The sequence below is a fragment of the Gorilla gorilla genome, chromosome 13 (assembly GCF_029281585.2).
Source record: "Gorilla gorilla gorilla isolate KB3781 chromosome 13, NHGRI_mGorGor1-v2.1_pri, whole genome shotgun sequence".
NCBI classification, from domain to species: domain Eukaryota; kingdom Metazoa; phylum Chordata; class Mammalia; order Primates; family Hominidae; genus Gorilla; species Gorilla gorilla.
This window is the reverse complement of record NC_073237.2, coordinates 89650736-89663171: the sequence shown is the minus strand read 5'-3', so window position 1 is coordinate 89663171 and position 12436 is coordinate 89650736. Positions and strand designations below refer to the sequence as shown.

At 56.5% G+C, this 12436-nt stretch overlaps 1 protein-coding gene across 38 annotated transcripts in view; it reads right to left on the bottom strand.

The window, feature by feature from the left end:
- WNK2 (WNK lysine deficient protein kinase 2) overlaps positions 1-12109 on the bottom strand; it is a 137517-nt gene extending 125408 nt beyond the window's left edge. For 37 of the 38 annotated variants that reach the window (XM_055349916.2, XM_055349926.2, XM_055349928.2 and 34 more), the window contains exons 1-2: positions 11863-12108; positions 10637-11319 (exon numbers count right to left, since the gene is read on the bottom strand). In XM_055349916.2, coding sequence (XP_055205891.2) covers positions 10637-11317 — 681 coding nt within the window. In that variant the 5' untranslated portion in view covers positions 11318-11319; positions 11863-12108. Of the gene's footprint in view, positions 1-10636; positions 11320-11862 lie in introns of all 38 variants that reach the window. The other variant, XM_031014450.3, reaches the window with a different exon arrangement.
- Between the last annotated feature and the right edge of the window lie 327 nt (positions 12110-12436).

Here is a 12436-nt window from a genome sequence, read left to right as displayed (position 1 = left end):
GGGTGAGGGGCAGATTGGGGAGAGTGAATACCAGAGGGAGCCCATGACCCTCCACTAACAGTCAGCCTGTTAACGCCCCTCCCCAGAGCCAGTCCTGGCTTATAAGATAACTGTAAAATGAAAGAAAAAAAGGAGGTGGCCCAACACCTTCCCCCTCGCACCCTTCAAGAGCTTCACAACACAGTGGGCATCATAAAGGCTCTGAGAAGTTCCTCAACAGCAATGCCTGTCTGACCCACCATTCCCCAAACACATCTAATGACAGCACCCCTTCTGCAGCCACCCTCAACAAAGGGTTCAAAATAGCACCAAGCCCAGGAACAAACCTCAGAACCATGGCCTCTTGCAAAACAATAGCTTTAAAGACACTCCAGAGACAGATTCTAGAAGTCATGACACCCTGAACTGCAGCTGTATTTTTAAATGCTATACAAGTGTAAACAAGACCTAGAAGGTCCTATTCAAAAATAAAAGCAGTTGTGTTCACCTGGTTGGATTATGGTTGATATTTTCTTCAGCAACATCTTTTTTTTTGAGACAAAGTCTTTACTCTGTTGCCCAGGCTGGAGTGCAGTGGCGCGATCTTGGCTCACTGCAACCTCTGCCTCCTGGGTTCAAGCGATTCTAATGCCTCAGCCTCCCAAGTAGCTGGAATTATAGGCGCCCGCCACCACGCCCAGCTAATTTTTGTATTTTTAGTAGAGACAGGTTTTCACCATGTTGGCCAGGCTGGTCTCAAACTCCTGACCTCAAGTGATCCACCTGCCTCGGCCTCCCAAAGTGCTGGGATTATAGGTGTGAGCCACCGCGCCTGGCCCATTTCTGCAAACATCTTTAATATAGCTGTTGCATTTTTTAAATTAATCAACTATTTTTAGAGACATTCTAGATTTATGGGAAAATTGAGCAAAAAGTAGAGTTCCCATACACTCCCTCACACCCACACACAGGTTCCCCTATTATTAACATCTTGCATTAGTGTGGTACACTTGTTATAACTGATGAACCAATATTGATGATTAACTAAAATCCAACATTTACACTTGGGTTCACTCTGGGTGCTGTACATGCTATGGGTTTTGACAAATGTATAATGACATGTATTCACCAGTAAAGTATCATACAAAATAGTTTCACTGCCCCACAAATCTGCCTCTTCATCCCTCCTTTCCTCTAATCCCTGGCAACCACTGAACTTTTTTTTTTTTTTTTTTTTTTTTTTTTTACTGTCTTCATGGTTTCTCGTCTTTTCCAGAATGTCATCTAGTTGGAATCATACAATATGCAGCCTTCTCAGATTGGCTTATTTCACTTAAATATTCATTTCTGGCTCCTCTCTGTGTTTTCATGTCTTCATAGCTCATTTCTTTTAGCACTAAATAAGATTGCATTGTCTGCATGTGCCACAGTTTGTTTATCCATTCACCTGCTGAAGGACATCTGGGTTGCTTCCAAGTTCTGGCAATTATGAATAAAGCTGCTATAAACATCCGTGTGCAGGTTTTTGTGTGGACCTAAGTTTTTAACTCCTTTGGGTAAATACCAAGGAACGCAGTTGCTGGATTGCATAGTAAGAGTGTGTTTAGTTTTATAAGAAACTACCAAAAGACCTTCCAAAATAGCTGTACCATTTTGCAATCCTACCAGTAATGAATAAGAGTTCCTGTCACTCCACATCCTCACCAGTATTTGGTGTTAGTGTTCTAGATTATGACCATTCTAGTAGGTGTGCAGTGGGAGCTCATTGTTTTAATTTGCAATTCCCTGACGACTTATGATGGGCAACATCTTTTCATATGCTTATTTGCCATCTGTGTGTCTTCCTTGGTGAGGTATCTGTTAAGCTCTTTGGCCTATTTTTTTAGCTGATTGTTTTCTTATTGTTGAGTTTTAAGAGTTCTTTGTATATTTTGGATAACAGTCCTTAAGCAGATGGGTCATTTGCAAATATTTTCTCCCCAGCTGTGGCCTGTCTTCTCATTCTCTTGACAGTGTCTTTCACAGAACAGAAGCATTTAATTTTAATCAAGTCCAGCTTATCATTATTTTCTTTCAAGGACTGTGCCTTTGGTGTTATACCTAAAGTCACTGCCAAAGCTAGGTTTATAATTTTGGATTTTACATTTAGGCATATGGTCAATTTTATTTTTTGTGAGGGGTGTAAGGTCTGCGTCTGGAATCATTTATCTGCATGTGGATGTGCAGTTGTTCCAGCGCCATTTGTTGAAAAGATGATCTTGTCTCTATTTTATTGCCTTTGCTCCTTTGTCAGAGATCAGTTGACTTTATTCATGAGGGTCTATTTCCGGGCTTGCTATTCTATTCCATTGATCAACTCATCTGTTCTTTTACCAATACTGCACTGCTTTGACCACTTTTCTTTCATTCTTTTTAAAAAATGTTAATATAATTTAATGAGAGCCAATTTAAATTAGGAGTCGTAATCAAGTATTCTGGGAAATGCTTAGAATTCAATGCTCCAGGGAAGAGAACTGGATGTGAAAACTCTCAGAAGCAGGAAAACTTACAGACATTGTTCAGGTTGCCAACCTCCAGCGTCCCCACTCAGTCCTCTCCACCCAGCTGGGATTCCCCAAAACACAGCCCTGAATTGTCTCTGGTCAGAGGCAGATCCTAGCTTGCTTTTCAAAAATCCCAGCTGCTGCCGTTCACACCCTTTTCCTTATCTGCAGCTCAAGCACTAAGGCAACAGCGGCACAGGTGCCCACAGCTCCCGGGCGGGGAGACAGGCAGCCTCGGGAACCAGCCTCCACCTGCTGGCTCGGCTTGCTCTCCACATCTCTACTGGAGACAACTGTTTATTTTGCAGGGGGAGCAAGAGGGGTGAAAAGAGGTTGACCTGAGGCCCCTGTGTGCTCAGGCGAAACACATTTCTCTCAATAGAGCCCCCAGCCATGAAGGGCAGCTAACACCATCCACACTGCACAAAAAGGTAAACCGAGGCTCGCAGAAACAGATGCCCTCCCACGGCCACACACTGGGAACGTGGCAGGGCCCTCCTACCCCTGGGGTATTTTGTGTGTACCACAGGGCAGTGCGGCTGGGACCTTTGGGGTGACGTCCTTCCTGGCTTTGAGGCTCCCAAACCCCCCTTCCCACCATAGCAGGCAGATGCTGATGCCCCATCACGGCTGCACAGCCAGGGCCAGCCAGGGCGGACCACAAGGGAGACCCAGACACATGGCCCAAACCCCTGCTGGGCCAAGTCAAGTTCTTCTCCATCAACGAGGTGACCTAAAGCTCCGTGCCATCACCTTGGGTGTCTTCCAGCTGCAGCCTGAAGCCAGACCCAAGCCACAGGACCTGAGAGACACCTACAAGATGACTATGGGCATAGAAGGGCTGCAGCTCCCAGCTGTCCTGGAAGGTGAGGGGCAAGTCCAGCCAGCCCAGGACCACTGGCCAGCTCCACCCAGACCGTGGATTCATGGTGGCCAGCAGGGCCCAGGGGTGGGAGGAAGGGTAACTCCCAAGGGAAGGGACAGTCGTCTTTAAGGTGCAGCACAGTTCCCAATTTTGTCTTAGCACCTAAAACTCGGAATCTGCTGCCCATTGTATGAATCATGTTTTGAAACAGTTCTGGCATCCTGGAGCACCCTCCTGTCCTGGGCAGCCCCTCTGGGCAGGGTAATGAGCTCCTCCCTCTTGGCCCCCCGAGACACAGTCCTGGCCCATCCCTGCACTCCTGGGGTGCCTACCCAGGCTCCCAACTCAGGATCAGCCTGGGAGACCCCACTCCACCCGAAGACCACCTACAAAGCACTCAGATTAAGCATGTCCCAAGCCAAGGCCTGCCCTTCCCCTAAATCCACATTTCCCCCTCCCCCTCAGAGGACAGCAGCCACATCCTGCCAGGCCCAAAGCTGCTGCCACACCATGATTCCTACCTTCTCTCTCTCTTTTTTTTCTTGAGACGGAGTCTCGCTCTGTCACCGGGCTGGAGTGCAGTGGCGCGATCTCGGCTCAATCAACCTCCGCCTCCCGGGTTCAAGCGATTCTCTTGCCTCAGCCTCCCGAGTAGCTGGGACTACAGGTGCCTGCCACCACGCCCAGCTAATTTTTGTATTTTTAGTACAGACGGGGTTTCACCATGTTGGCCAGGATGGCCTCAATCTCTTGACTTCGTGATCCGCCCACCTCGGCCTCCCAAAGTGCTGGGATTACAGGCATGAGCCACCAAGCCTGGCCTTTTTTTTTTTGAGACGGAGTCTTGCTCTGTGGCCAGGCTGGAGTGCAGTGGCACGATCTCAGCTCACTGCAACCTGTCTCCTGGGTTCAAGCGATTCTTCTGCCTCAGCCCCCCAAGTAGCTGGGATTACAGGTGCCCGCCACCATACTTGGCTAATTTTTTTGTATTTTTAGTAGAGACGGGGTTTCACCATGTTGGCCAGGCTGGTTTCAAACTCTTGACCTCAAATGATCCACCCGTCTCAACCTAAGTGCTGGGATTACAGGCGTGAGTCACCGTGCCTGGACGATTCCTACCTTCTCTACCTTCAGATCTGATGTAAATCCTGTGCTCTCCACCTTCAAATGCACCCAGAATCTGATGCTTCTCCCCTCCCCGCCTCTATCCCACCCAGTACCAGCCCTGTAATCTCTCACCTAGACAGTGGCAGTCACCTCCCTGCTGGTCCCCTGCCTCTACCCTCATCCCCAACTGTCCCCAAGGTGGCCAGAGAGATCCTGTCAAAACCTCACTCCACTCCCGCCCCTCCTCCAGCCTCGCTCAGAACTCCCCAACCTGCCCAATACATTTCCAGGTCTCACAGGCTCTGTCTCCCAGGGCGGTGACCTGTCCTGCTCACTATGGTACCCCAGGTCTAGAACCAGGACACACGTTCAACAAATGCTCACTGAGTCAACATACACACAAGCCTGCACTGTTGAGACCCAAGCACAGGCCTCTGGAACCTTCAGGAACATCCGCTCCCTCCCCTTCTCTTGATGCTATCTTTTGGCTAGCTGTCCATCAATAAAGCTTTACGCAACCTCAGAGTAGGCCCCCAGCTGTCCCCGGAAATGACAGGACAGGGTGGGGGGATGCAACTCTCAGGGCCCACGAGATCCTCCCACTGACCTGGAGCTTGTCCTGGACTTGGTGGCCACTTGCTTCCCAGAGCCTGACACAGTCATGGCACTGCCACCAAGTCTAGGTCCTCACAGTCCAATCCAATCCAGTCCTCCACGGGGGTCTCCAGTGCAGGCCCCATCTTGCACCTCCTTGGCCTCTTCCAGCCCTGATGTGTCCCGGCCCCTTTGTCTCCCTTGCTGTAAGATGGTCTATAGACTGTCCCCATCTGGGTCTGTCTGGTGTCCCAGTGGCCACCTCTAGGTCACCTGGGTCTGTTATATCCTCTGGAAAAGCAGCCGCCTAGAGGAGGGCCCAAGATCAAGCCTGGAGACGCGGGTGACCCGTGAAGCAGCCAGGGCACGTGTGGACACTTGCTTCCATGTTTAATGTGAGGAAAAATAAGAACACTGACCCTCAGCTGCCCCAGCCACATCCCAGGCACTCCGCAGGGCCTGTGGACACAAATGCAGAGGCAGGATGTTTCTGCCACCACGGAAGGTTCCAGTGCTGCAGGAGGGCGTGTCCAGCTGCCCTGGCAGACCTCCTAACATGCTGACGAGGAATGAGAAAACACAAGCTTTGGCAATGGCAAATCAAATCATTTGCAATGGCAAATGGCATGTGGGGGCTGGCCCTCCACACATCTGAGCCAGTGCTGGGATCCTCCCTCTGGGGCTCAGAAAGCAGCACAGGTACGCTCGAGTCCCATGGTAGCCTGGTCCTGATTCAGCTCAGCCAGGCGCCCACACGGCACCACTGAGCCACAGGAGCACCTGCTTCTAGTAGAAAACAAGCTGTGGTGCCTCAGCCTCAATGTGTCCCCCATGACGGTGACCTGCACAGGCTGCTGTCTGTCATCGCTGCTGACACACACCTCGCCACCACCACTCGGGGGGCAGAAGCACCACTGAGAGCTTGGCGCCCACATTTCTGCCCCGGTGGGAGGGAGGGAAAGTCCGTCTGCACAGGCCTTTCAGGCAGCTAGCGCCAGCCTTTTTTGCCAACTAAACCAAAACCATGGTCAGCATGGTGCAGAAAACATCTCGCCCAGGAAAGCAAATTCAGTGCTGGCATCCAACTGATTTCAAATTACAACTCTCCCAATAAAATTAAGCACTTCAGAGAATTTTTAAAAGGGGTGACCACCAGCCAAATCGGGTCAAGCCTTCTGATTGTCTTGCCCCAGTGAGTGAGTGCCATGCACCTCCTCTGTGCCCGGCACTGGCTCGCCCCCTCGTCTCCTCTTCTCCCCATGTCAGCTGGGTCAGGGCTAAAAGCAGGTGAGGCTGGCAGCCGGGCCTCTAACGAGAGGCCATCGGTGCAAAGCACGCAGGCTCTCCAGTCCCCCAAACCCTGGCCTAAGGCTGCATGGCCCATGACATGCAGAGTGCCTGCCTAGAAAGGTGATAAGGATCCCACCTGCACGGGACGACGGGCCAGCTCAGCACTGGCACTGGCGGGGCTGCCAGCGGCTGGGAGAGAGGCTGTCGGGTGGCTGGGCTGTCCTTGGAGGATGGTGGGGGGACCACCCACTTGGCACAGGCCATACTCAGCGAGTCTCCTCCGGCATCATCCACTCCCAGACCCAGGAAGATGGAGAGGACACTGAGACACCCGGCTGGGGCAGGACACATCGTTCCTTGAGCCCTGCCCCCTCTGGCGGCACCAAGCAGCAGCAAGACCTACTTTGTAACTTTCTGGAACTAGAAGCAGCGCCCCCACCCTTAGTCCTCTTTAGGACTCCACCGCTCTCCCAGGGCCCAGCAAGTGCTCTGAGCTGAGGATCAAGGAATGTACGTCTCCATGAAGCAGAAAGACCCCCATGCTGGGTGCAGGCCCCCCAGCACCATCTTGGGAAACTCAGGTTCCAGCCCTGCCACAGCAGCTCAGAGGCAGTGGCACTGAGATCCTAAGATCCTGTGTCCCCTAAAGTAGGGAGCTGCTGACAGGGAGGCGTCAGTGTTGTTAAAGGGGGTGAAAACCAAGCTTACTCCAGGTCCCCAAGGGAGACACAGCAGAAACAGGAAGGTCCGGGAAAGGCAAACAGGCTGCCTACCTGGGTCTGAGTTGGCTATGTTTTCTCAACCTGGGACCTGTGGCCAGCTCAAAGGTGGCAGCAAGTGAGAGTGGGAGCCCTGAGCCACATGGAACAGTGTTGGTCCAGCAACGTGGGTAGCCAAGAAGGGCGAGGAAGTCACAAAAGCTCAACACCAAAAGGAGAAGGGAACAAGATTGTGCTGACCCAACAGAAGGTGGCAGAGCAAGGGGTGGCCACAGCACCACGCCAGGCACCTCCCCGTTGCTGTACTGTGGCCTCACCACCCCCTAGAGGAGGGTCTTGTAGAAGGTCAGGCCAGTGACCCAGATCAGCACCCCCAGGGTAGCTGGGCCGGCTATGGCAGGTGGCAGACGCTCCCAGAGCCGACACGGAGGCCCAGGCTACCCCGCACCCTGTCTGACAGTACAGGGGTCTGTGGGGGAACCAGGGCTGGCCAAAGATGACCACAGGAACACAGGACATGTGGGCAAGGAGGAAGGCGGTGGGATTCTGGTGTTTTACTTCCTTGTTACCATAATGTGTTCTGCTGCCAAGAATAAAAGTTTATTCAAGAGAAGAATGACAGGGAGGTATTTTAAAATGGCTTCCCCCACAAAAAACAGTGCAGGTTCCAGCTTTGCACATCTGGAGAATTCAGAAGGTGAAACACCTCACTGCCCTTCGATGTGAGATAAATAAATATTACCCTCTCTACAGAGTTCTTTCAACACTAATTTATCAAAGGAAATCAGATGTCCTCTAAGCCAGGCTTACTAGGTCCACATGAAGGCGTTTCTCCCATCTGGCAGGGAACCCTGAAAAACACAAGTGAGCCCCACTGGCGCCTCTCAGTTCTCCAGGGAGGCCCCCCAGCCTGTGGAGGGCAGAAAGGGGAACACAGCCCAGGCACCTGGACAGACTGCAGGTGCTGCAGGAGTAGGGGAAGAAAGGGATAGAGGCCAAGAGCAATTCCAAGAAGGGCTCCTGGCTGAAGGCAACATCCCCCTAGACCCTCCCTCCACAGTGTAAAGCGTGACTCCCAGGAAGCCTCCCCATGCCCAGAATGCTAGGGGTCATGTGCAGGATGGCATCTCCACACTGTGGACTAAGAGAGCCCCTCACGACACAAAGCCAACACACCTAGAGAAGGAGCACCCACCTGTCACCCTTCCCTGCTCAGTGAGACCTCACCCCACATCCCACCCAGGAGCACACTCCCCTCGCAGAGTCCAACGCCCCTCCCACAGCCCCTGATCTCCCTGCAGCCCTACACCCCACCCTCTTCCGTTCCACACGCCCACCAGCCCCTGGCCCACACCCAGGACATCACACAGGCAGCCCCATCAGTCCTTCCAATAGCTCTGCACAAAGTCAGCCTACACCACTCTACACACAGGCAGGGGCCCTCCTAGGACCCCTGATCCCACAATGCCCTGCCATCTCCTCACTGGTGACCTTGGGGGTTGTTCCCCTCAGTCCTCACAGTTTGTGATGAGGAGACTTCCAGCACAGCCCCAACACACACCAAGTTCTCAGCAAAGGGGGCTATTCTAAGCAGGTCCAGACTCCCTCTCATGGAAAACCCTCTCAGATCAGCACAGAGAGAGCTGATCCCAAATGACACATCGACTAGGGACAAATGTTGGAGGTACTTCTTTTGGGGGAGATGCAGGGAAACCACAAGTTTGGGGCACCAGTAACATCTTGGCAAGGAACATCAACATATAGACAAGAAGCATATAGACCAGAAGCACCTCTCGGTTGCTGTTCCCACCTAGAGTCAAGGAGCAAGAGACCCCTGGACAGAGGCCAGGCTCCACCCCATGCCTGCAGGGGACAGACCCAGAGACAGAATCGCCTGTGTTTCCTTAAAGGGAATGGGAACTAACAAGCTCCAAGAGTCACATGCGCCTGCGATGCCTCAGCCAGATCAGCAGGCTCTGGCTGCCGAGGTCTAACTCAAATCCAGCCTACTGCAGCACCCCTGTTCCATCCACCACCCTGCAGAGGCAGCACCTGAGGGTGCTCGGGTCAGAAGGGCAAGAGCAGGAAGACCGCTCACCAGAATCAAGAGTCATCTCCCCTTTCAGGCCCTCTCTTCTCTCTGCTTTCCCTTGCAGCAGGAATGCCCAGCACACCCCAGGACCCCCAGATCACAGCCCCCTGCCCCACCCACCGCCTTTCCTGTACCATCAGAACCTACAGCACCATGAGGGAGGGGAGCTGTTCAGTCCCTCCTAAGGACCTCACACAATGCCACTGACCCCTAACTTGAAAAGCCACATCTCCAAAGCAGAACCAAGGGGTGGTGGAGAGGCAGGTCTCTGGAGCTCTTTGTCTTGGGAGAAAGGCTGACGACAGGTCGATACCCACCGAATTATCCAGGCTTGCACACACACGCAGGCCACCCTGTCGGGGCCGGAGGATATAGCAATTGAATCCCATTTCTGAGTCAAAAATGCAAGAGTCCCGCAGTGTGGCCAGCGGCCCTAGAACACAGCTTGCCCCAGCTAGCCCCAGCCCCGTTTCAGGCCTGGACTGGACAGCCAGCTAACTTTACAGGCCAACAAAGTACACTTACACCTCCAGCCGGCACTCTCCCAGACTGGCTCACGCCTGACAGCTGCCCACCTCCAAGGAGGGAGGCCTGTAAACACCCCCTGGACAGGCATGGCCTCTGCTTCCAAGGCTGGCCCAGGACAGCTAGGGTGGCTGTTTATATAATCTTGCAGGGCTGGGGCTGACACCACGGTGATGGCAGGATTATGAAAAATGCATGCCCAGAGCCGCTGCAGCCAAGAAAAACCCCCACCCGCATTCTGCACGACTCGGTTTTAAGACCTCTCACACGTCCATTTTGTGAACAAATGGAGCTCTCAGAGCAGCAGAGGCGACTAACCACACTTCCAGGCCTTGCCCAGCTGTCCCCAGAGCTCTACCAGGCACCACCTCTGGGTCACAGGCCCTGGGTCAGAAGAAGTCTCTGCAGGTATCCCTGCTGGGGCAGCCACAGCTTGCTGGACACAGGAAAGTACTAATTTATGGGCAGCTCAGAGCCCCCAAAACACTCTGACTGCACACACCGGGCCTTGAAGCCTCCACACTGTTTTGCAAAGACACAACAGTCCAGACTCCCTGGGTCATTAAAGTAGGTCATCGGGACTGGAGAAGCAGCAGCCTAAGAGACACAGCCTCCGAGGCCCACTCTCCAGGGCCCTCTCTACGCCCACAGCGTGCACACTTACACCAAACGCACAACAGAGGCCTGCCCTCGCCACCAGCTGACTCACAAACCGCAACCTGAGCACGGACACAGCCAGGCCCCATATGCCGTCCGCACACCTGGTACGCATCCTGCCAGCCATCCACACAGAGGGTGACACACATGGAGCCCCGCCGCCCCCAGGGCTTCTTAAGGCCAGGCGCAGGAGCAAGGACGGGCCCAAGGACCCACTCGCGGACAGACCCTGCGGAAAGCCCCCTGCGGGCTGGGACACCCTCACCTGCAGCTCACACCAGGCCACCTCCACCCAGGTCTCCGTGTCCAGCCCCTTGTAGACCGTCTTGAAGGAACCGCGGCCCAGCTCGATGTCGAACTTGAGGAAGCGGCCGTCCAGAGAGGTGGCCACGGCCTTGAGGTCGTCCTCGTCGTCCTCCTCCTCTTCGGGCTCGTCCCGGCGTGTGCGCCCGGGCTCAGGCTTCGCCTCGGCCGCCCCCTCATCCTCCTTCCTCACGGTCGCCGCCGCCTCCTCCCTGGGGCCGCCGTCGGGGGCAGGCGCGGTTTCGACAGCGGCTACGATGGGGTCCGGGCCGGGCTCCTGAGTGCCCACGGGCTCGGGGCCGGCGTCCGCGGGGGCTCCGGGGGCTCCCGGCTGCGCTACCGGCGCTGCGGGCGCGGGGGCGGCGGGGCGTCCGCGGGCGCGCTCCGCGATGAGGCGGCGCGTCTTGCAGAGCAGAAGCACCCGGCGCTGCAGGGGCTGCGGGGGCTGCGGGCCCGGCGCCTCGGCTGCCTCCAAGCCCGGCGGCTCCTCCTGGTCCGACTCTACCACGCTGCGCCGCAGGAAGCGCTGGGGCCCCGGCCGCGCCGCCTTCGCCCGAGGCTCCGCCATGCCCGCGGGCCCCGCGCCGCGCCCGGGCTCCATCAGCGTGCCGGGGGCGTCTCGGCGGCCGCCATCGCCGTCCATCTCTGTGGGCCAAGGACACACAGGCCCGCGTGAGCGCCGGCCCTGCCGCACCTGCCCAGGCCGCCGGATGAGACAGCGCCGCCCTAAGCCCGCGCCCTGCCCAGCCCCGGCCGCGGAGAGAGCCTGCGGGGGCCGTCTCTGGGGGCCCTGGGAAAGGGTGGCTGCAGACGGGACCAGAGGCTTGGGTTGGGGAGGAGGGGTCCGTGCCCTGCTCAGCCCCAGGCTGCGGAGAGGGACGGGCCTGTGGTGTCCCTGGAACCCTGGGAGAGAGGACCTGCTAGGGTGTCCCTGAGGGCCCCGGAGGCCGGCAGAGGGATCTCGCGCCCTGCCCAGCCCTGGCCCAGGAGGGTTCTGCTAGGCTGTCCCGGAGGCAGCTGTAAAGGGGATAGGGAAGCCCGGGGGTGGGAGGAAGGCAGTGGCCCGGCGGCGGCTCCACAAAGGACGCGGGCCCGGGGCGCGGGAGGGGCGCGCGGGGAGGGGGCTGCAGCGCCGCGGCGCGCACACAAAGGCGGCGAGCGGCGTTGGGGGGGAGGCTCGGCACTCACAGGGCGAGCGGACGCCGTCCATGCCCGCGGCCCGGCGGCCAGGGCGTGCGAGGCGGGAGAGATCACGCTTCGAGGACGGGGTCCGAGTTCCGGGCGAGGTCCGCGCTGGGGTGGGGGCCGTGGCGCCGCTCCGGCTCCTGCGCGCTGCTCTCTCGGGCCGGGCCACTGCGGGGCCGCGCTCCCGCGTGCTCCTGCCGGCTTCGCGCGGCTCCGCTCCCGCACCGGCTCCGACCCGGCGCGCGGGGAGGGCGGGGCTCCGTTCGCCCCGCCCCGGACCGGCGCAGGGGGCTGGGCCTGGCACGCCCACCTGGCTGCGGACGGGCTGGCGGGCTGGCGGACTGGCGGGCGCGCGCGGCCACCTGCGGGCCGGCTACCTGGGCTCCCACCCGCGGTTCTTTGCTCGAGGTAGCGCTCCTGTCCTCTGAAGTTCTTTGGAACGCCCCGCAGGGCTGTCAGCTGCGGAGGACCCCGTTTGTTCCTGAGAGGAGGCAGCAGGCTCAACGCCTCAGCACGCCGCAGCCCGGCGCGCCAGACCTCAAGGCCCTGTGCCAGGACAGAATGGGCAGGCTAGGAA